Source organism: Cavia porcellus, unplaced genomic scaffold (assembly GCF_034190915.1).
Source record: "Cavia porcellus strain 051 isolate PalLab524CR breed Dunkin Hartley unplaced genomic scaffold, mCavPor4.1 scaffold_6, whole genome shotgun sequence".
NCBI lineage: Eukaryota > Metazoa > Chordata > Mammalia > Rodentia > Caviidae > Cavia > Cavia porcellus.
In genome coordinates, this window is record NW_026947489.1 from 93,847,230 (window position 1) to 93,870,201 (window position 22,972).

General features: G+C 57.3%; 2 protein-coding genes across 3 annotated transcripts; both read right to left on the reverse strand.

Annotated features, from left to right (window-relative positions):
* Positions 1-1,839: 1,839 nt before the first annotated feature.
* Krt36 (keratin 36) lies at positions 1,840-10,400 on the reverse strand. Of its 2 annotated transcripts, none has more exons than XM_023563925.2 (8): positions 10,045-10,400; positions 4,380-5,604; positions 3,821-3,903; positions 3,482-3,638; positions 3,197-3,358; positions 2,983-3,108; positions 2,583-2,803; positions 1,840-2,226 (listed from the first exon to the last, which is right to left on the reverse strand). In XM_023563925.2, exons 2-8 carry the CDS (start codon positions 4,836-4,838, stop codon positions 2,037-2,039), a joined length of 1,398 nt encoding a protein of 465 aa, XP_023419693.1. In that variant the 5' UTR covers positions 4,839-5,604; positions 10,045-10,400; the 3' UTR covers positions 1,840-2,036. The 2 variants fall into 2 exon arrangements, with proteins under 2 accessions (XP_023419693.1, XP_063107608.1); XM_063251538.1 differs by lacking the exon at positions 10,045-10,400 and adding an exon at positions 5,760-6,164.
* Positions 10,401-13,748: 3,348 nt separating this feature from the next.
* On the reverse strand, positions 13,749-17,417 carry Krt13 (keratin 13). Its single transcript, XM_013149650.3, has 8 exons — positions 16,728-17,417; positions 15,747-15,829; positions 15,434-15,590; positions 15,180-15,341; positions 14,960-15,085; positions 14,652-14,872; positions 14,352-14,377; positions 13,749-14,065 (listed from the first exon to the last, which is right to left on the reverse strand). The coding sequence occupies exons 1-8, from the start codon at positions 17,184-17,186 to the stop codon at positions 13,995-13,997; spliced, it is 1,305 nt and encodes a 434-aa protein (XP_013005104.1). The 5' UTR covers positions 17,187-17,417; the 3' UTR covers positions 13,749-13,994.
* Between the last annotated feature and the right edge of the window lie 5,555 nt (positions 17,418-22,972).

Below are 22,972 nucleotides of genomic sequence, written 5' to 3' on the forward strand. Positions count from 1 at the left end.
CGCCTTTGAAACCATGGTGCACTGCACAAGGCTGAGCCCTCGGCAACTCCAAATGAGGCATAGACAGTTTGGTCATAATAAATTGTGTTAGGCACAGAAACAAAAGAGCTTTGAGCCAAGCGTGGTGGTACACTCCTATAATCCCAGCACTGAAGAGGCTGAGGCAGGAGGATCACTGCTAGCTGGAGACCAGCCTGGGCTACAAAGTGAGTTCAAGCTTCCTGAACTACATAGTAAGACACTGTCTCAAAAAGAAAAAGGAAAGAAAAAAAGAAAGAAAGTGGTGTTTTGAGATTAGAAAGGGAGAGAAGAAAGGAAAGGAAGGAAAAACTGAGTGAGGAAGGAGGGAAAACTGGTCCTCCTCCTCCTGCTCTCAGAGGCAGGAGCCTGAGGTGGAGCCAGGAGGAGCCAGCCTTCCTCTGTGCCGTAAGAAGCACCTGTCCCCATAAGCAAGTCTGTGGCCAGAACGAAAGCCTCTGTCCAGGGGCAGCACAGCATCAGCTGCCCCAGGATCAGTGGTGCAGCTAAAACTTGGTGCTAAGATTTTCTAGGTGATCTGGCCGTGCCCTAAGGCCCTGAGCCCCTCTGCACTTCCTTGATGGGTTCCACCCAGTCCCAACCCCCTAAGCCTTCAATCTCGCTCCCGCGCTGCAGAGATTGGTGTCCTGCCCATGCCAGCTCCTGCCACGCCTGGTGCGGACCCTGGGAGTGTGGGAGGCATCACCACACCTGGAATGGAGCTCTTGGCCACTGGACCCATCGGTCACCCCAGGTGCAGCTGATTCTGCCGCCCAGCTGCACCTAGCTGGCATCATCATCCCAGGGTTTGCACTGAGGGGAGCCCAGAGCACACATCTACCCGTTCATGCCTAAGAGTCGTGGAGGAGTAAGATGTCCCGTCCATCTGAAAGGGATCCAAACAACCAGCTGCCAAAATCAAGTCACCCAGCCACGCAGAGGAGTTCGTGAAATGTGATGCTTCACGCCATCCCTCTGCCAGTATGCTGGGAACAGAGTCAAAGACCCAAGAAGATTTCCAGGGCTGCAGGGGTGCTAACACACCAGGGCAAAGGGACACAGAGGAGGCACCCATCCGGACAGGGCTGCTTGTGTGCATGAGAGGAGCCGGGAGGACGGTGGAGAGCCCACCCAGTCGTCCACACACTTCCCAAGCCCAAGGCCACTGCTGAGCTGCAACCCTGAGGCCGCAGGTGGATGGCGGGGAGGGTGTACCTCAAGGACAGGGTCCCAGCATCCTGCCACCTGCAGAGCAGAGCACAACTGCCCAGGGGGATCCTTGTGCCCCACCCCTAGTGCAGGGACTTTTCATTTAAGGCCAACGCTAGCAGCCACCTCCCCCAGGCAGCACTAGCCCACCAGAGTCTCTGAGCCACCCCCATGTCATGGGTGGAACCGCTGAGACCTGGAGTCCCGGGACATGACAGACACTGCAAGAACCCCTGGCCCTTCCTCCGCCCCCCACATCCACTCCCTTCCTTGCTGCAGCAGCTCTAGAAACAGTCCCTCCACTTCCAAACTGTCCCTGTGTCAGGCAGCAGAGATATGGGAAGAAAAGAGAGGTGACCACGGCCACAGAAGGGCTCCACTTCCTCTCGGGCCACCCGAAGGTGGGTGCTGAGCTGGGGGCTGTTGCCAGCGCCCAAGCAGAGAGGCCTTGGCCTCAGGAGTCCCGTTATTGAATATTCGGAGTCACCGGGCCTCTTCCGAGCACCTGGGCCAGAAAGACATTCTGAACCCAACCCCCACAACATCACGCAACCCCCAGAGCACCCCACGCATTTACCACGAGAGAACCAGCCAGGGTCGGGTTTGCTTTGCCAACAGCATGCACTTTATTGGGGACACACATGTCCGGGAGAACCCAGCTTTGCATGGCATAAAAGGCACAGTTAAGACCAGAAACAACACAAGAAGAATTTTGGTTGAAAACCCAGCTAAGCGGGTAAAAGGTGGGGTCACTTAGCAGCCAGGAGCCTCAGGGCGTCCTCCTTGGGGGACTTGGGGGGGGGGCAGGGTCACAGCAGGCGGGGCACCAAGTGCTCCCGGGAGGAGACAACCTTCCCGTCTCTGATCTCCTCCGTGATGGTGCGGATCTGGGTGCTGACCTGCGGGGCTGCCACGCAGGACCCAGCCGGGGCGCAGGGGGCAATGTAGGGACTCTGCACAGCAGGCTTGTACTCAGTGGAGCAAGGGTGGGCAGGAAGCCTGCAGAGAGGAAATCATACAGGGTTGTCTGGGCATCAAGACCTGGGGCAGAGATCCATGGGTAGTCAATTCAGGGATCACAAGAGCGGGTGGGTGCGGTACTGAGAGCCGGGGGTCTCGGCCCGCGGGAGGGAGGACAAGGATCCAGAAGGGAGACTTAAAAACCCCCGACTGACACCAAGGCTCAAGGGCACCCCTGGGTGTTGGATTGCTCGGCCCTGTTCACCTGAGCATCAGGAAAGCCCAGGACAGGGAAGCAGGGGAAGGGGGGGGTCTCCAGCAGCTTTGGCACCAGCCCCATCACCAAACGGCTGAGTCCAGCCATCCCTGGCCCCCCAGCACCCGTGGTCACTCACTTGCAGTCCTCGCTGTCCAGCAGGCGGTGGTAGGTGGCGATCTCCTGCTCCAGCCGGGCCTTGGTGTCCAGCAGCATCCGGTACTCCTGGTTCTGCCGCTCCAGGTCACAGCGAATCTCGGCCAGCTGTGACTCCACGCTGCTGATCAAGCCTTGCATCTGGGCCAGCTGTGATCCGTAGCGGGCCTCGGTCTCCGACAGGGTGGACTCCAGGGAATTCCTCTGCCGAGAGAGAGAGAGAGAGAGAGAGAGAGAGAGAGAGAGAGAGAGAGAGAGAGAAGGAGCTGATGGGGAGGGAACCCCAGCCCAAGAATCTACATATGGCTTGCAGTCCAGCCTTGTGACAGCCCACACCCTGGGACTGCACGGTCACCGAGGCCGCCAGGAGACCTGGCACCCACCATGCTGTGCTGCGCCTGCAGCTCAATCTCCAGGGCATTGACCGTGCGTCTCAGCTCGATGATCTCCGCCTGGCAGCTCTGCAGCTGCTCGGAGCTTGACACCACCTGCTGGTTCAGCTCCTCGGTCTGCAGGACACAGGAGGGTGCAGGGCACCGTCAGACCCAGCGCCATCCCTGCACCAGGTGAGCCCACCCCAAAAGCCGGGAGCCCCACCTGGGTGTTGAACCAGATCTCCACGTCCCTGCGATTGTTCTCCACCAGTGCCTCATACTGGCACCGCATCTCATCCAGGATCTTGTTGAGATCCACCGGCGGGGCAGCGTCCACCTCCACGTTCAGCCGGTCCCCGAGCTGGCCACGGAGAGTGTTGACTTCCTGTGGGGATAAAATCAAGGCAAGACTCAGCCAGCTGGAGTCCCAACCGTCTCCCTCCCATGCTCTGCGCCCTGAGCCAGGATAGTTGACCTCTGAGCCCAGCTCTGGTGGCACCAGCCTCACCTCCTCGTGGTTCTTCTTGAGACACAGCAGCTCCTCCTTCAGCGACTCCACCTGCGCCTCCAGGTCAGACTTGCACAGGGTCAGCTCATCCAGGATGCGGCGCAGGCCGTTGATGTCCGACTCCACCAGCTGCCGCAGGGACAGCTCGCTGTCGTACCTGTGCACATACAGCCCTGCCAGTCTGCACCCAGAGCAGCCACTTCCGGCTGCAGGGCAGCCTGGGGGTCAGGAGCTTGGTGGACCCTTCCCTTCCTTGGGCTCTGACTGGCCCTACTGCCCCACCACCCCTGGCTCCCAAGGGCACAAAGGTGAGACAGGGGCTCAGCCGACCCTACTCACTTGGTCCGGAAGTCATCCGCAGCCAGCTTGGCATTGTCAATCTGCAGGATCAGCCTTGCATTCTCAGCCTTGGTCAGCAGGATCTAGGGGATGGGAGGCATCAGCGGGTTGCGACGGCCCAGCCATCTAAGGGCAGAGGGGAGGGGTGGCCCAGCCCTGAGCCCCAAGCCTGCCCTGACACTGCACCCCAGGATGCAGAGGCCACTGGCCCCGGGAGGGCCATCACAAGGACACCAGAGGTCACCGGTGCTGGCAGCTGAGGCTACCAGGGTGGCCCATAACAGGACAAGGCAGACCAGGGGTGAGTTTCTGCACCTGACACTCAGGCTATGTAACCTCGGGTGCCTTGCAGATCTCCCAGACCTCAGCTCTCAGGCCTCAGCGTCTTCTGCTGAGTGAGTGTCTAGTGACACGCAGCTGCCCCGGGCTGGCAGGGCAGGACAGGATCAGGCTCAGTGCTGGGCCCAGCACAGCTGGTGCACGTCCTTCCCTCCTGCAGCCCGGACAGGGCACAGCTGGCCACAGCAGCCCCAGGAGAGTCCAGAAGCCACGCACGCACCTTCTGCTGGAGCTCCTCCATGGTCCTGAAGAAGCCCTGATAGTCTGGGCAGATGTAGGGGACCTGGCACTCATACCACTCCCGGATGCGGGCCTCCAGCCCTGCGTTCTCCTGCTCCAGCTCCCGCACCTTCTCCAGGTAGCTGGCCAGGCGGTCGTTGAGGAACTGCATGGTCTCCTTCTCACTGCCGTTGAAGGAGCCCTCACAGAACCAGCCCCCGCTCCCAAGGAAGCCAGAGGGGTGGCCCCCAGTAGAGAGACAGGAGCCAGGCAAAAAGCTCCCAGGCCCAGAGAGGCCCAGCCTGAAGGAGGAGCCGGACCCCACAGTGCCAGCCAGCCTTGGGACCCTGCAAGAGCCCCCGGAGCGGAAGGAGGACATTCGGGAGAAGCCACCGGCCGAGCCACAGAGGCCCCTGACGGAGCCAGAGGAGAAGGTCGAGGTGCAGATCTGAGTGGCCATGATGGGATCAGAGAGGACGTGTGTCACCGGGCGAGACACCAAGGCTGTGTCCTTCCTCGGCCTCTCAGGATGCTTATATCCACCCTCCGCGGGGCGGCGGCTGTTCTTGGGTAAGCCAGCTGCTGGTCTAGAAAGCTAATTTGATGAGACTGTGATTTTCCTGCCACCCATCCAGAATTCCTGACCTTGTAAAAAGCAGGGGAAAAAGTGTTGAATTTGGTTTGCTAAGTCAGGACTCTGCTGTCGTCTTCTCACGGGGATGAATTTTATTGCCTCTTCAAAGACTCTCCCCTAGATCCCAAAGCCGGGAGTGGCCTCATTCACGACACAGTCCCTGCCCACCGCCTGCTGTCCCCTGAGGTGCCTGGTGTCCCCACCCTGCTCCTCTTGGCTTGGGCCACTGTGGCAGTGGACAAGGAACTGAGAAACGGACCCGAAGTCCGTGGCACACTGACCCTGGGCACGTTCTTTTATTTACATTTCACAGCCACCCTGCAATGGGATGATAACCTCACAAGGGGGAAACTGAGGCCCACCCATGATGGCGGAAATGGGGGGCAGAGCTTCAGCTGAAACCGGGGTCCCATGTTCCACCACTTCCGACACAACCACGCGGTCAAGTCTGAGCGCCCAGAGCCCGGAGCAGGAGCTGAGGTTCCAATCCTGTGCCCTGGCTGTATCTCTGCTCTTCCATGTCCCCTTTTGAGGACACCAGAGAGCCACACCCTACCGACTTCACTCCAGCACGAGGCAGGTCAGTCAGGAGCTGAGGAAGAACAGAAAACAGCGTTCCAGTGGGCGCTGCACAGGCGCTGGCCAGGCTCCAGGCAGCCTCGTGACCTCTGCAGTCTGACCCCCTGACCGCGGCCCTGCTCAGGTCTCGAAGACTCTCTGGACAGAGAAGGAAGAAAAGGAACAAACCTAGGTCCTGCCAGAGAGTTGTGCAAGAGAGGGCGGGGAGAAAGAGCTCGAAAGACCCAAGCTAAACCGGGTCCTTCCGCCTCAGAGCTGGGTCTCCCCCTGGCTGGGAACCAGCTCCCTCTCTGCTCTCAGGCCCGGCTGGGCTGGCATTACAGAAGCATTTATGCGCTTCTGACGCTGTAATTTGCCAGCCTCTTAAAACACTTTATAAGCTTCTCTCACAGATCACTCAGGGAGGACTGGCTCTGGCGACCACACCTGGCGGGGTGTGGTGGGCACTTGGGCAGCCCATGGTGCTTCCCTGCCATGCTGCCTTCCTGGGGCAGGACAAGGCTGCCAGCCCCCAGCACCCCACCTCCTCACAGCTGCCCATCTCCCACCTTCCTGGCTTCTCCCCACAGCCAACCTGGGGCCAGGAACAGCCTGGGGCCACAGCGAGTTCACCCTCCTGCCAGTGTGGCCTCTGTTACAACAACTAGAACCGTCTAGAGACCACCGTGTGACGTGCAATGGGTACATCTGAGTCACCTGTAGGGAAACGGATGCACCTTGAGCCCTGGTGCATGGTGAGGGGAAAAAATCAGACACGCAAGCCTCAATATCACGTGGTTTCTCTCAAGAGAAATGCAAAGTATAAATAAAGAGGAAAATACAAGAGGGAGGAGGAAAGGGGGAGACAGAGCTTTTGCAATTGGGAAGGGAACCAAAGCCTGAAGAGTGAGCTGGGCATGGCAGTGCATGCTTGTCATCCGAGCACTCAAGAGGCTGAGGCAGGAGGATCATTGTGAGTTCAAGACCAGCCTGGGCTACAAAGTGAGCTCGAGGCCAGCTGTCTCCTCATGGTGAACGTAAGCACTGTGTGCAGCAAACACATGCTCATAAAAATAAAAATTTTTTAAATAGAATTGTGTTATACCGAGGCAGGAAGAAGAAAGAAAGGAACTTCCGGTAGCCCCAGGAAAAGAACACCCCCAAGTGAGGCCGCCCAGGCTCAGCCAGAGACCAGGGGTGATCTGAATTCCTCCACATCCCACTCTGGGTCCCAGGCCACCAGAGAAGAGTCACTGGTCAAAGTCATCTCTCAGCTCCCTGGGACTCCTGCCCCGTCTCTGGAAGGCCGTGTGGTCAGGGCCCTCAGGGAGCTGTGGAAGGGACTTGAGGGACACACAGTCCCTCTGCTGCCCCAGCCCAGCAGCTGGGACCTCCAGGGAGGAGGCAGAGCCACGGGACCGGACAGACCCAGACCTCTGTGCCGGGGCTTCTCTTCCCAGGGGGGTTTTGTTTGCTGCACAACTATTCAGAAGTCACCTGTCTTCTTATGCACATTTTGTTAAGTTAAATAATTTTAAAAATCCATTTCATGAGAGTTGTCAGATTTCCTGGCATGTTATTCTGACTTCTCTCTCTCTCTCTCTCTCTCTCTCTCTCTCTCTCTCTCTCTCTCTCTCTCTCTCATATATATATAGGAAATTAACAATTCTGTTCACTGTTCCAGTTAACCAGAGTTTTGGCTTTATGATTTTTCTCTGCTGTCTATTGATTTTCAATTTCATTGATTTTCACAAGAGAGAGACAGAGACAGAGAGACAGGGAGACAGAGACAGACAGAAAGTCTCAAGGATCTCTCACTGCAACCCCGGGAAAGTGCTAAGGGGCCACCCCCACCCTGGCAACCCAGTGCTCAGGGCTAAGGGAACCAGGGTGCCCATTTACAGCTTTTAAACTCAAAATGAGATGCTGCTGAGACCCCACTTTCTCCCCTCAGTCAAAAGTGCCAGCCTGTGGGTGCAGAGGCCTGGACTCCTCGCCCAATCTGGCCCTGCTCCAGACCCCAACTCCCCATTCCCACCATCTCTGGTCCTGGAGCCCCCATCTGACCTGGAAGGCTCAGGCGCTGGGTGGGGCCCCACCCACCCCAGATAGGAGATAGGATCTGTCCCCAGCTGCCTGGGTGGGACCTACTTGCCACCGCCCAGCCCTTGTGGCACATGACATGACTGAGCTTTCTCGGCTTTCAAGGCTTCAGGGTCCTCCTTGGTCTCTTCACTGGTCAGCGCGAGACCAGAGATGCAGGCTCCCCAACCCCAGCCCTGCCTTCCATGGGCAGAGGGACTGCAGGGACCCCCAGGGCTGCTCCCGAGAAGGCCATGCAGGCTATGGTGGGCGCTGAGTAGAGCTCCCAGGACATGCAGGCTGAATGGTATCTTCAGCCACCTGAGCTGGAGACTTCCCTCTGCAGGACAAGGAGCCAGATACAATGTAGCCACAGGCTGGATGGCAGGGGCAAGGGCCTGGGTTCCTCCGAACCTCGTATGAGTAGGCTCACGCTGGGGTCACAGGATCAAGCCAACCAAGTCAGAAAGATGCTTGATAGACTGCGGTACGTTTCAGGGACTCAGAGGATCAAAACTTCTGAGCACCCAGGTAGCAGGCTGAGTCTAGGGCATGAGCAGTCTGCCCAGTGTGGGGGCAGCATCTAGGAAAAATGTCTGCTCAGAGGGGGCCAAGGGCTTTCCCAGAGCCTGCTGGTCTCTGTGGCCAGAACCATCTCTAGGCTCAGGAGTCAGCCCCAGGGCTCACAGGGCAACTTCTGCCCACTGTGAGAGGACAGGTGACGCTGCTGTCCAGACAGAAGGACTTGGGCTTTGCCCAAGCTCACCCTGCAAGCATCAAGTTCAAGACCAACCACTGTGTCTCATTGCTGCTTTGTTCAAAAGAAGCCCTGGGGCCTCAGTACCCTTCCATCAGAAAGCCAGGGGTCAGTATGGACAAAGGCCCAAAACCAAGCCTGAATCTCCTTCTGTACTCTGTGCTATCCCTTCAATGCCCAACTAGGCATAGGGCGTGGTGGGGGAAAATGGGTTCCCAAGCAAGTGCTCCCTTTTTCCAACCTCTCTGAGCCTTGATCAGAATGTGCCAGTCACTAACCCCATGGGACCCCAAAGGCAGCAGAAGGAGCAGCCCAGACAGCAGCCCATGGACAGCCAGGGCATCTGCCGGTGGGCACAACTGACCACTGGTCATTCTAGAAGGCCAATAGCTATGTACTTTGGCTAAGGCTTCCTCTGGATTCTCACAAGGCCACACACAGTTCTGCCACAAGGTCCCACCTGAAAAATGCTGGTCTATGTCCTGACTTCACCCAAATCTACCCAAGACACTGGGGCACACACAACTGATACTGGTTTCCCACACATGAGTGATTTTTTCCCTGTAACAACCTGTTCAAGCTTCAGGGCACCTGGAATTGCCGCCCTGGCTTGGTTACAATGTATCTGTTCCACCCAATTACAATGTGTTCATGTTTTCTGGTTACAGTATATCCGTGTGAGCCAGATACAATGTATCCATGTCAAGTAACCACATCCATCATGTCAGGCTCCTTCCAGGACCTGCAGCCACAGGTTCCAGAGCTGGAGGAAGCCATGAGAACTAGGAGACTCACAGTTAAGACATCACCGGCTGCCCATCTAGTATTGTCAGAGTGTCTGCTCCAAAGGGCTCCCAGTCTGATGGTGAAGGCTCAGGGCCATTCACAAACCCAGTGAAAATAAAGTTGCTAGATTCAGCAAATAAAAATGCATGTATTGTTTGGGACACATTTATACTAAAATGTTAGTTGTTGTCTGTCTGCAACCCATTTTCACTGGGCAGCCCTCAGTGAGGAGGCATCATGGCCAATTTATGGACTGTCACGGTGGCTGGCTGCACTGGGGACAGATATATCCTGCTTCCCTTGACAAATTGTGCCTTTTGGTCCCCTTGCACCCTGGTCTCAGAGGCTACCTTGTCTGCTTTTTCCAGCCTAGGGAGTGGCACTCGTGGCTAGGTTGTCCTTGATCTGGTCCTGGTCACTTCAAGGACATCCCACCCTGCTCTGGCTGCCTCCAGCAGGTGACTCAGACCTTCCAGACAGGATGCATCAAGTCTCTGCACACTTCCGTCTCTCCAGCAGGCCAAACCTCTGTCTCACCCTCCTCAGCATCACCAGGCTTCCTGGGCCCAGAACAATCTTGAACTCACTCTAAGAAACAAGGAAGCCCCTGCACAGGGTCCCAGAGCAGCTGATGAGGCACCACCAGGACCCTGATTGGCAGCCCCATGCCCCCCCCCCTCCGCAGCACCTTGAACACAGGCCCAGCCTTGCCCTGAACAGACCTCGAAACACACACTTAACCCAGCGCAGGACAAGACCATCTTTTCTTCCCTTTGGGGTGGCTTTGGCAATTGCCCATTGTCACAGTGGGTGCCCAGAAAGCCTCCCTGTCCCAGCAGGAAGTCTTACCTCTGCAGTCCTCTGGAGGCTGTGCTCTACTGTCCTTGACCAGCATTTGCTGCCCTCACGCTCACAGACAGCTCCTACTCCCCGGCCACAGTGGAGGCCAGCAGTTTCCATTGCAAGAGCCCAGGGCCTTCCTTTGGGGCCAGTCCCAGCTCCCCAGCCCCACTTTGATGGGCCAGAGTATCCCAGCACATCCTTCCTCTCCAGGGGCACTAGGAGAACCTGTGACTTGGAGATGTGTGATCAGGCCCTGGGAACTAGTGCTCAGTGTCCCATGTCCCCTTGATTCACGTAAGTGAATTATAAAGCAAACTCCCCAATGTCTGTTTGGATTCTGTGGTCTGTGCTGGCAAGGCCCGGGGTGCAGAGGGCCTGACGTCCCTCCCACAGCAGCACATGAGGCCGGGCCACACCACGGGTTTGCTTTCAAGTGGCTCTGGGTGCTTGGATGAAAGACGCCACTGGGTTTTATTATGTGTGCTCATAAAAACAGACCGAAGAGGGCAGCCGGACCCTGGCCAGCTCCCCCAGGCTCCACCCTGACAGGAGCCTCACCCCCCTGTCCCTTCCCAGGGATGGGGCAAGGTGCTCTCCCAGGACCCCAGGAGCTGCTGGTAAGAGCCCATCCCATTTGCCCTGCACCACACCAGCCACCAGCAGCCCCAGGGACCACTCAAAATGACAGGGGTCCCAGGCAGGGAGGAAGAAAGGCTCCACAGTGCTGGAACGGCACCTCCTCACGCTCTACCCACAGCCCTGCCGTGACCTGGGCTTCTCTGGGCAGAACACAAGGTCCACAAAGGCCCAGGCACCCCCACTTTGTGCTCTGGGTCTTTGTAGATTCTCTAAGCTGCCACACATAACAAACTGACCACCTGTCCCGGCGGGGCCTCAGGCTGGAGACAGATGGGCCTCCTGTCGCCCTGCGTCCCACCCCTCCATGCTGGTGTCTAGGGACCCTGACCCGCTCTCTGGTGTGAGTCTGCCCCCTGCAGGGCTTGGGGAGACAGGCAGCCCTGTGGACACAGAGGCTCGCCAGCCCCTTAACCAGGGCGGGGCCTTGGGGACTGACAGGGAGGTGCCCTTTGCTCACCGAGAGGAGGCGCCAGTAGCCCCACCGGCCTCAGCCTCCTAGGCACAGCACCTGCCATAGTCCGCTCCCTGAGGAGCCTGGCCTAGAGCTGGGCCCCCTGCACTACAGGAATGTCACCAGTTGATCCCTTTTCCCCTTAAGTGCCAGGGTATGGGACTGAGCCTGGATTCCTGGTGGAGCACCTGGGAAGCAGGGTTCCCAGCCCCCACACTCATGGGCCCCTTAGCTGACTGAGCCTCAGTCTTTCAGATGTGAAGTGGGCACACAGCGCCACTGCTGGCTTGTAATGAGGAGACCGAGCCACAGAAGGCACTTGCAGAGTGGTATTGAGCATGGCGTCCCCACCCCTCTGCCCTGGGGCTCACACCAAGATGACTCAGTGGGACAGGACAGCATGCAGCCTGCTCAGCACTGCAGCACGCGAAACAAGGTGGCCTAGTGTGAGGACAGCCCAGGAGGGGCAGTGCCAGCCCAGCAGGTGTGATGGCTCTGCTCTTCCTCAAGGGCCACCCCACATGGTGACTAAGGGGACAGATAGAGTCCCAGGCACCTCCCCGGTCAGAGACAGGTGCCTCTTCTCACAGCCCTGCATTCCTTGGATGGGCGTGGATTTCTCAGCATCCTCCCTCAGGTCTGGTTAGTGTTCTGGTCTGTGTCACTGTCCACCCAAGCAGCTCTCACCCAGGAACAGCTGATCCAGCTCAGGACACCATCGGGCTGGGAGGGGCCAAGGCCCCCGCTCAGGACCCAGGGGCAGCTGGCTTTCAGGGCCCTGCCCCCTACTGCCTAGGGCCAGGGCTCCTTTTCTGGTGCCCTGGGCATGGGGCAGCTTAGGGCTTTCCCTCCCTGTAGCTCACGCTCCTCAGTGTTCATCCGTCAGGTGCCTATTGCATCTGGCCACAGGGCAAGGGCAGAGAAGCAAGGGGCCATGCGCAGAGGTGCCATTTTCTGAGCAGTTACTTTGTGCTCAAAGGGAGAGGGGCAGAGCTCCCAGGAACTCTCACAGAAGCTCCTGGGAGACCAGAGATCACCTCCCCTGAAGCCAAAAACCCCGTGACAACCCAGGTGGCCCCTGAGCCGCAGGTCCTCAGGACCCCAGTCCCTCTCTTCCTTTGCTGAATGTTGCCTAGGCCCCTTCTCCAGCAAGGTGCCTGGCCCCAGGTGCGAGAGTCTCATACCCATCCCCTAGGGTGTGCTGCCCATGCTGGGGTTACGGTACACGCACGTGAGCACCTACTGTACCCTCCACCAGCAGGAGAGCTGCCTGCCTGTGTCTGAACCTTCAGTAAGATCTTGAGAACAGCCAGATGTGGTAGCACACACCTGTAATCCCAGAGTTTGAGAGGCTGAGGCAGGAGGATCCCTGTGAGCCGAAGGCCAGCCTGAACTGCATAGCAGAAACCCTTCTCACAAAGACCGAAAAAAGAACCTGGTAAACAAAGAGGGCATGTAGAGAGAAAGAGGCAGAGTCAAGCCAGACCGAGGTCATCCGTGGAACAGAGCGGTGAGACTGCGTCCTTGTGCAGAGTGGGGCGCAGGAGGCCAGACTGCACTGGGGAGGTAGGTCGGAGGCAGAAGGCCCAGATCCCCATCCTCGCCAGTGAGGGGTCTGAGCTTTCCTGCGGTCTGTGGGAGCTGTCATTGGGCACTTCAAGGACAGAGGGGTGACATTTTGATCGACCCCAGGGAGTGTGGTGTGGACCAAGGGCAACAAGGTCTCCAGAGGAGGAAGTTATGGCCCCAGGTCACTGAGTTAGACTTAGGGTCCCTGTGGCTCCTGGGACTCTACCCATGAGAAGGACCATAAAGAGCAAGGGGCAGAAGGGGCCGAGAGGCCACCTGCCTCTGGCTTAGGTCTACAGCTTGTGCAACGAGAAGTTGAGGCAGGAAGGTCCCTGGGATTGGGGTTCAGGAGGAGATGTCCTGCATGCAGTTGGGAAGCCAAGAAGGACTTCCCCAGTGCCCCAGGCTTGAGACCCATCATCTTGGGGGTCATCGCACCCATGGGGCCATCCAGGATGGCCTAGGGGTGAGGAGGGAATCAGGAGAGAACATCAGCCCTGAAGGGAAGATTCCAGGGGCTCCATGGGTGTGTAGGAGTGGGCACGGCCGGGGACTGGGACTCAGAGAGGAGACTGGAGTTGGGGCAGGCTGAGGCCCCTCAGTGAGGCCCAAGTAGTCAGGAGTGATGGGAGCCTGGGGTGGGCTGGAGGACACAGGGACAGAGCCCTGGGCCACAGGACACCAACAGCCCAGAAGCAACCACAGTGACAGGAGGCAGGAGGCAGGCACATGGGAGCTGGCATGGTGTCCCCGCCTCAGAGACCTCTCACAGTGCCCTCTGCAGTGTACCCACATTTCCCCACCCCCTTTGCTGACTCTGAGCTCCCCACAGTCCCGGGGCAACAGCTCAGGGGTCCCTGATAACGGCCACAGGTCCTCACTCACTGGGGACCTGCACCTAGCAGAGACTGTGCCCTCCCCCTTCAGTGTCCCACTCCAGTGAGAAGCCCTGTCCCCATCAGTTCCCACTCTGACTGTCTGGCCCAGCTCCCCCCGGCTCATCCCCAGCCCCAAATAGGGCCACCATCAAAAACCAAGCCAGAGTCAGCAATACACTTGCAAGGCAGGAAGCTTTATTGGATCAGCCGCTGCTCTCAGCGGAGGAGCTGAGACAAGGCAGTGCTCATTGCGTGGGGTGCGGGGTGCGGGGGTGGGGAAGGGGTGGGGAGCAGAGAGTGGGGAGGGGGAGGATCATGAGGAAAGGAAGGGCCCCTCCTCAGGGGATGCCAGGGCAGGGGGCAAGGGAGAGCCTGGGCCTCCACAGTGGCCCTCTATCCTGCAGGGCAGAGGAAGCAGGTTAAAACCTGCGGATGTCAGAGCGTCGGGGAGAGCCAGAGCCGGAGACGTTAGAGGTGGCACTGCCACTTCCTGGGACACAGAGGAGACAAGAGCGGCTCAGGCTGGAGAACCGCCCCCCCCCCAGGCCAGGCAGGGTCCTGGGGTCCTCGAGCTCCTGAGTAGTCAGAGGTGCATGGATGGCACCCCTTTCTTACTGAGACAACCTGCTGGCTCTCAGGGCAGAGCCATCCAGTGTGAAAGGAAATTAGGTGAACACCTGAGCGAGCCCACCCTGGGGCCCCCTACCCCAGTTCCCCCTTTACCAGCCCAGCCCCACCCACCAAGAGCCCAGGGCCTCCCCGGAAGCTGCTCCTACCTGCAGAGGAGGCTGACACAGCCAACCTGGAAGGGCAGAGAGAGCCGTGAGCAGAGAATCAATGGCAGAACTGTCCCTGGGAGCCCTGCTTCACACAAGGCCTGCTTGCCTGCCTGCCTGTCTGTCTGTCTTGTCTCTCTGTCCATGTGAGAGCCCTCGGGAGAACCCTTGAGTGGCTCCCAGTCCGGGGCATCTCACAAGCTCTGCCTTCCCGTGGGTTCCTCAGTACACCCCGCCACCCCGCCTAACCCTCGGGTCCCCCGCCTCTGCAGATGGTCTGTGGCCCCTGCGGGGACCAACCTGGCGTCCTGGCCCTCGAGCAGGCTGCGGTAGGTGGCAATCTCCTGCTCCAAGCGTGTCTTGATGTCCAGCAGCATCTTGTACTCCTGGTTCTGGCACTCGGTCTCTGCCCTCAGGTCAGCCAGCTGAGCCTCGATGCCGCTGATGAGCCCCTGGATCTGCTGCAGCTGCAGGGCGTAGCGGCACTCGGTCTCTGCCAAGGTGCCCTCCAGGCCGGCTTTCTACAGGGAAGAAAAGGACGGGGTCACGTTGGAAGCCCACTGGGGAGTCCTGGAGGCAGCAGCTGCCAGGGGTGGCAGTGGGGGTACCATGCTCAGCTGGGACTGCAGCTCGATCTCCAGCCCCTGCAGCGTGCGCCTCAGCTCCGTGATCTCCGTCTTGCTGGTCTGAATCATCTCCGTGTTGGAGGCCACCTCCTTGTTCAGCTCCGCGCTCTGGAAACCAAGTGAGAGGAGGTGATGGAGGAGCCCTGGAGCTGCGTCAGCCGGTGCCACCTGGCCATCTCAGCAGGGTAAACGGGGTTGGTACCTTGCTCTGGAACCAGGCCTCGGCATCCCTGCGGTTCTTCTCCGCCATGGCCTCGTACTGCTCCCTCATCTCGGCCAGCACGCGGGTCAGGTCCACGCCTGGGGTGGCATCCATCTCCACGTTGACCTGGCCCACAACCTGCTTGCTGAACTCCTTCATCTCCTGCGGGAGTGGAGAGAGGGCGCATGGAGTGCCTGTCCCCATCACGGCGCTGGGCCATCCCTGCTCGCCAGATGCAATTGCTGGCCCCCCACCTCCTCGTGGTTCTTCCTCAGGTAGGCCAGCTCCTCATTCAGGCTCTCGATCTGCATCTCCAGGTCGGTCTTGGACAGGGTCAGCTCGTCCAGCACCCTGCGCAGCCCGTTGATGTCCGCCTCTACACCCTGGCGCAGGGCCAGCTCGTTCTCGTACCTGAAACATTCCAGACACGTGTAACGGACACCACCCACACCTCCGCATGCACATGCCAGCCTCTGCGGCTTCTCCAAGGCCTCCCCACAAGCCGTCACCCTCCCGAGGTCCCACAGCACAGCTCTAGAAGAAGGACTCCGCCCAGAGCGAGCTCACTTGAGCCTGAAGTCGTCCGCAGCCAGCCTGGCGTTGTCGATCTCCAGGATGACCTGGTTGTTCTCAGTGGTGGCTGCCAGGATCTGCAAAATGCAGAAGGGGGTCCCTGGAGCATCCCCATATTTGGGGAGCAGAGCACTGGCAGGGCTGTGGCCACTCAGCCCCACTGTCCTGGAGCAGGGACCAGGCACCTGCCTGATCCTCAGTTCAGTTCCTCTTCTGCAGAGGCAGGGTGGGGTCGCTCTGGCCTATCACCTCAGACTTCCTGTCTGCTCAGGGTGGTGGGGGGTCGCATGTGCCTTCCAGGGGAGCCACAGCACCTAGCACATCTCTGGGTGTCAGCAGCCTCAGGCCTGCCACCTCCTCAGGCTGCTATCTCCTTACTATCAGAAGGGACTCGGTGTCACAGGATTTTTCAGTAATCTCTCTGGAGCTGACCTCCCAGCCACGTGTAGGGAAAACCAAGTGAAGCCCTGAAAGCTCCCCCACCTCGCTGAGGCTGAGGCTTAGGTAGGGGACCTCTATTCCAATAAGCTGCTGTCCCAGGTGAGGGACCATCTTGCCCCGGGCATCGGGCCCTGCCCTGCCTGAGTCGCTGTCTGATTCCTCCTCTGCTTGGTCGCCATCAGTGGGGAACAAGAGTTTCGTTGGCTCCCTTCAAAATAAGCAGTCACCCCCAGAACCAGGCACGCACATGCCTTCCCTTCCCCGTTGATTTTAGTCATCTGTGATGGTTTTCAAAACAGCCGTGTTTCCAAAGAGCTTGGGATTATAGAGATGGAGTCACACATTACTTGGGAGCCATAAAACTCGCTGAGGCAAGAAGTAACGGGAGAGAGCGAATTTTGGGGAGTCAGGTCTGAGAAAGGACCTGAGGCAGCGACTCTGGAAGCAGAGGCCCTTGTGAAGCCCCTGCATGTCTGACCTCGGAGGCCCTGCGCTACCCCGAGATTCCCTCTCCGAGTCCGGGCAAGTGCTCACCTTGGCCCGCAGCTCCTCGATGTCCTTGTAGTAGCGGCTGTAGTCCCGCTCAGGGCTGACCGGGCTCTGCTTCTGGTACCAGTCCCGGATCTTCACCTCCAGGTCGGCGTTGGCCTCCTCCAGAGCGCGCACCTTGTCCAAGTAGGAGGCCAGGCGGTCGTTGAGGTTCTGCATGGTGATCTTCTCATTGCCGGACAGGAGGCCACGATCACCACCACCAAAATCACCGAAGCCACCGCCGAAGCTGCCGCCAAAACCCCCGCCATAGCCTCCTCCGAAGCCGCTGCCAGCCCCTGCACCAAAGCCACAACTCATGCCTGCCCCGTAGCCTCCAGCTGACCCTCCGGAGGCAAACCGAGTGGAGCAGGTAGAGAAGCTGCGGCCACCCCCGAGCTGGCAGGAGCCACCCCCGTAGCCCGCTCCATAGCTGGAAGAGGAGGTCTGCAGGCGACAGCTCATGTTGGGAGCGAGACAGAGAGCAGGAGAGCAGGCACAGAAGAGCACTGAGCTGGGTTTGGCTGAGCCAAGGACGATGGCTCTTCCCCGGAGTGGACGCCTTTTATGCGCCCTCCTTGGGGTGGGACTTCTCCCCACCCCTCTCCACCTCTGACTTGGTGCCAGGTACACTCTGCTTCCCACAAGCCCGGGGACCTCTGATCTCCAGGGTGGGTTGTGTCTTTGGGGATGGATTGTTTTTAATCCTTAACAAAAGGGATGATTCAGAGGGTGCAGCGCTCTGCCCGCGTCTGCCCCCGACAGCTGAGCTCTCACCTCTCTGGAAGGAGCTCTTTCTGCAGGCATCAGCCGCACCCCAGGTAAGAATGAGGCCAGAGCGCAACACCTAGGGGTAGAGGTGGCTGCAAAGTGACCCTGTGTTTGGCAGGATCCCGTGCCCCCAGCTGCCCTTCTTTCTTTCTCTCCAAGTCCTGGCTGAATGTCCCTGCTCAAAAGATGAGGCTCCATCCTATAGAACCAACTGCCTTGCACATGGTTAGGCTGGGAAAGACCTGACCCAAGATTATCAAAAAAATAACAGTGACAGGAGCCTTCAGGGACCTTGGGGACCATGAAACAGCTGGGGAAACTGAGGCACGGGAAGAGGAAATGCCCCTGCTCACGCTCTCAGAGCCTCCCTGACCTGGATCCTGGGCTACGATTCTCACCACTGTCTCTCACCTCGGCTGCCCCATAACCTTAAGGGAAGTTCAGAACTGAACGCCCAGTCTGGTTCCTCTGATACAAGGCTTGCTTTACATATGATTTTCTTTCTTGTTTTTGTTTTTGTTTTTGGTACCAGGGATTGAACTCATGACCTTGTGCTTGCCAGGCAGGTGCTTGGACCGCTGAGCTGTATCCCCAGCCCTTAGGTACATTTTTCATTCAGTGAAATGAGTGTACCCTGTACACTGACCCGATGAATGTCCAGCATGTGCACCCTGCATCCCACCAGCTTCCTGAACAGCGCCTTTGCTCGGTTCCCGTAGCTCACACCTCCAGCCTGAGCGCCCTCTCGGTTTCCCTTCTTGGGGACCCCTTCAGAGCGTCCCAGCCAGGGGACACTCACCAATATCTAGAGATAGTATCATCATCACAATAGGGGATGTTCTGGGTGAGGAGAGGCCTGAGACCTTGTCCAGGGCAAGCCCATAACCAGGAAGGGGTTTCAAGGCCAGAAGTCAGTGGTACTGTGACTTTTGAGGAGCCTGGGCCCCATGTGGACCAGATTTAATATCCTATGATGCTCTTCCCTGCTGGAGAGACATGGTAACAGGGAAGGAAAGGCTTGGGGTGCCTGAGCAGGGCCCCTGGGCCCTGATTTCATTTGTGAGTATCCCACTAGCAGGGAGACGTGGCCCAGGACCTGTCCCAGGGTTTATACTGGGCACTGTGGAGTGACCCTGCCCCAGGAGGCCAGACCAGCTGAAAGGAAAGAATAGGAGAGAAATTTCCAGGGGCAGGCAAGGAGGACCGAAACCTGGGCTCTCAGCCCCATACCCCCCAGGGCCAGTTGCTGTGGGTGCTGCCTGGGAGACAGCTTCAGGCCCAGGATAGCCACCAGGGTCTGTAAGGCTCCATGCTGGGCCAAGGCGAGAGGCACCACACCAGCCTGCCTTGCAAACCTTTGCTAAGTCAGCAAAGCCAGGAGAGCCCTGCGTCAGGGCTTTGCAGCCCTTTGTGCTTGGGGGGAGGAAGTGGGTTGTGTCCACCCAGTGGGTGGGTGCCAGCATGGGGAGAGAGCCAGGGTGAGCGTGGTGCCCAGACACGGCAGAGAGGCCAGGCTTTGGCTGACCCCGGCCCAGCCCAGCCTCCCACCCTAGGAATAGGAGTGATTCAGCCCAAAGCAGCTCTGGGGATCAAACATGACAAGAAGGTGATTAATGGAACCTGCTAGGCCTTCGGTGACAATACCCCGCGTTCCGTTCCGTTCCAGGGCTGAGCAGCAGGTTAGGGCCAACGCCTTTGCCCCTGAGGAACAATGTGGTGGATCCTGCAGAGCCTGGCAGGACAAACACAGCCAGGCCACGACCCAGACAACTGCTCCACCTCAGTAAACCATGGGGGACACAGTCACCCACCTGGAGGAAGCTGGGCACAGACCCATCCTGGGGACCACGTCCCCAAACACCACCTCGGACAACAGGCACACTACTGGCCTGTCTCAAGTGTCCTGCCTTGCTTTTTGGGAAAAAACAAGACCAAGTTCAGACCCCTCCCTGGTTACCCAGGAAGAGAGAAAAGCTGTGTTTCTGCCAGAATAGGGATTTTTCGGTTACTCAAGAAATGGCAGCAGGAAGCAACCAGTGGAGGAACGTCAGGCTGCAAAGCTGTGCGGCCAGAGTTTGTCAGCAGCTCACAGAAACAGCCTACAGGACGGGGAGAAGATTCTGCCTGCCGCTCCTCAGCCTGAAGACTGACAGCACAAATGTACAAAAAAATTAAACCACCTCGCCTGGCGTGGTGGCACACACCTGGCATCCCAGCACTCAGGAGGCTGAGGCAGGAAGATCGGTACAAGTTAGAGACCAGCCTGGGCTACAAAGTGAGCTCAAGGCCAGCCTGAACTGCATAGTGACACCCTGTCTCAAAAAGACAGAAAAAAAAAATTAAACCACCTAACATGAAAGACCCTGTCAAGAGATGGGCAAGAGAAATGAACACACTCTTCACAGAGGAAGAAATATTATTGGTTAACAAATACAAAAAAAAAATGTTCCACAGCTCTGGCCATCAGAGAAGTGCAAGCTAAAGCAGTACTAAGACTCCACCTTGCTCTGGAAAGAGTGGCAGTCACTAGGAAATCAAGCAACGACAGACGCTGGTGGGACCGTGTGAGTGAGGACCCTTCCTGCTCTGTCGCTGCAAATGCAAATTTCTCCAAGCACTGAAATTAGAGATTCTATGTGTCCCTGCCACCCTCTGCTAGATGATGTCCCTAGAATGCTCAAGTCATCACAACACAGTGACACTCACACGCCAGTGTTTGTTTGTTTGTTTGTTTGTCTTTTTATCGGTACCGGGGATCGAACTCATGACTGCCTGCTTTCAAGGCAGGCGCTTATGCCGCTGAGCTAAACCCCCAGCCCTAACACCAGTGTTTATAGCAGCACAATGTGCAATAGCTGGATTCCGGGAGCAGCCTGTGTGCAGATGACTGGAAAAGCAAGATGTGATATCTGTGTGAAACGGAGTACTACTCAGCTATAAAGAATGACACATTTGAGACATTTACAGGAAAATGGGTGCACCCAGCAAGTAAAATATTCAGTGAGATGTACCAGAAGCTCAAGCTGTTTGGTGTCTCTCGTTTGAGAGAGGCAAGGTGCAGAGAGAACAAGAAAGGGTGGGTAGAAGGGGAAAGGGATGGCTCTCTGGTGACAGGGAAGGGCACCAAGGGACTAAGGGTGAGGGATGAGGAGGACGGGAAGGGAATACGCAGGATAAAGATGTGCTGGGCGCAGGAGCCTAGTGGCCCCTGTTAACACAAACCCTACATGCCACAGCAGGACCAGGAGAGATGACAGCGACAGGAATGAGAAACAGGGTGGGGACAGAGAAAGGGGGAAGCGGGAGGGAAAAGGTTTTCTAAAAAGGGCCAGGCATAGTGGCACATGCCTGTCATCCCAGAATGCAAGAGGCCGAGGCAGGAAAATGACCATGAGTTTCAGGCCAGTGTGATCTACACAGTGAGACTCAGTCTCAAAAAAACTCTGCCTCTGAGCTCCAGCTCCCTCTGGGTAGCAAAGACTTAATGAACAAAACCCCAATTGCACGGGAACTGTCACAGAGAATCAACAGCTGGGATCTCACCCTACTGAAAAGCTTTTGCACGGGAGAACCCACCAACAGAGTGAAAGAAAATGTTTGCCAGCTGTTCCTCAGACAAAGGATTACTACTGAGAACATATAAAGAACTCAAAACATCAGTGCTCCCAGATTAAAAAGCCCAACCCACAAATGGGCATCTGAGATGAACACACACTTCTCAGATGAAGAAATAGGAACAGCAAGTAAATATGTGAAAAAATGTTCAACACAGCTGGTCATTCAAGAAATGCAAATCAAAACAACACTGAGATTCTACCTCACCCCAGAAAGAACAGCTGCTATCAAGAAATCAACCAGTAACAAATGCTGGAGGGGCTGTGGGGGAAAAGGACCCCTTCTCCACTGTCGGTGGGAGAGCAGACTGGTGCAGCCACTGTGAATCAGTGTGGAGAGTCCTCACAAAGCTAGGAGTGGAGGTCCCATTCAACCCAGCTCTTCCCCTGCTGGGTGTCTTCCCAGAAGAGCTAAAAACATCACACCACAGTGAAGTATGTGCATCCATGCTTACAGCAACACAGTTTGTAATAGCCAGGACTCAGAACAACCTAAATGCCCATCGGCTGAGACATGGATAAAAAAGCTGTATTTTTATGGATGGAACATAAAGAGGGATAAACCGGAGACTTTTATAGGTAAACGGATGCAACTTGAGACAGTACTCATTAGTGAGATAAGTCAGACACACGTGTGTAGACATAGTATTGTCTCATTAAGTGTGAGAAGCTGAAAGAAAAAATATATATATGTATGGATAGTTCACATAGTTATACTACCGGTTTCTCTGAGTTCACTGAGGAGAAAGATTCACACTGGTCCTGTTCAGACAATTGAACACAAGTGAACCTGTGCTCTTGGTGACCAATTTGGGGATGACAATGCATTGTGTATGGACCATTGTTGTTCCCTGGTTGTTGTGTTTTGAAATTTTGTTTTATTTTTTTCTCTTCGAAATAAAATGGATTTTTTTTTAAAAAAAATATCTATTTTGGGGTCTTTGTCCTGAGTTCAGGGCTCCCCCAACCTCTAGTAGTGTCCTGAGCCATGGGGCACTGAGGCACCTGCTGTTGACACGTTCGCTCCAAGGGGGGCTCCGAACCCCTTGGAACCTTCTGGCAACAGCAAGGTAGTGTCTCTGTTTCTCAGGAGGTGAGGCTGTGGGGCCTCCCTCCTGGTCACAGGGCGACTTCCAGCTCCCCACCCCATCCACTCTACAGGATGGGGAGGGGCCAGAGACTGGGCTCATCATGGAGGCCCCTGTGTGACCAGTGAACCCAAGAAGGGCGTCACAGGGACCAGTGATGGTGGCCCAGTCGGACAGGCTCTGCAGCCAGCTGGGGCCTCACAGCCGGCAATTGGCCCGGGGCCTGGCAGCTGCCCTGGGGCACCCAGGGGTCCTCCCCTGTGGTCAGAGTGGAGCCGATCTGTGGACCCCCACAGACGTCGGAGAACCACGGATGGAGGCCAAGACCCAGTCGTTGGGGCACAGAACCACCTCTCACAGGTGCCGAGGGATGAGAAAGCACAGCCCTCCCTGATGGTCACTGAACTTATTTCCAAACAGTCCTGCGATGTTTTTGTACCCTTTCACCAGACGAGGAAACTGAGGCTCAGAGGGGTGGAATACACGTCCCCACTTACCAGCTCATCTGTGTCAAAGGCAGGATTGGAACCTCTGGCTCCAGGCCTGCATCCTAACTGCTTCTTGTAAAGTGACTTCCAGGCAGTGACATTATCACCCCCACCAGGCAAAGATGTCCTCTTTCAGGTCCCCCCAGCACCCAGCCTGGCCCATGGACAGTGCTGCTTCCCACAGGACCAGCCTGAATGCCGTGTGTCCCCAGGCTGGGCCTTGGCAACAGCTTCCCCCCAGGAACCCCTCAGCACGCACCCCAGAGCCACGGTCAGCCTGGGAACAGTCC

Bases quoted from the DNA above. Each gene is read 5' to 3' on its own strand.
- Krt36 (XM_023563925.2), bottom strand. From the start codon at position 4,838: ATGGCCACTCAGATCTGCACCTCGACCTTCTCCTCTGGCTCCGTCAGG. The intron at 3,904-4,379 runs GTGCGTGCGTGG...CCCATCCCCTAG, and splicing joins TGGAGGAGCTCCAGCAGAAG to ATCCTGCTGACCAAGGCTGA. The intron at 2,227-2,582 runs GTGAGTGACCAC...TCCTCTCTGCAG, and splicing joins CTGGACAGCGAGGACTGCAA to GCTTCCTGCCCACCCTTGCT.
- Krt13 (XM_013149650.3), bottom strand. From the start codon at position 17,186: ATGAGCTGTCGCCTGCAGACCTCCTCTTCCAGCTATGGAGCGGGCTAC. The intron at 15,591-15,746 runs GTGAGCTCGCTC...GGAATGTTTCAG, and splicing joins GCGGACGACTTCAGGCTCAA to GTACGAGAACGAGCTGGCCC. The intron at 15,342-15,433 runs GTGGGGGGCCAG...CCACTCCCGCAG, and splicing joins TGAGGAAGAACCACGAGGAG to GAGATGAAGGAGTTCAGCAA.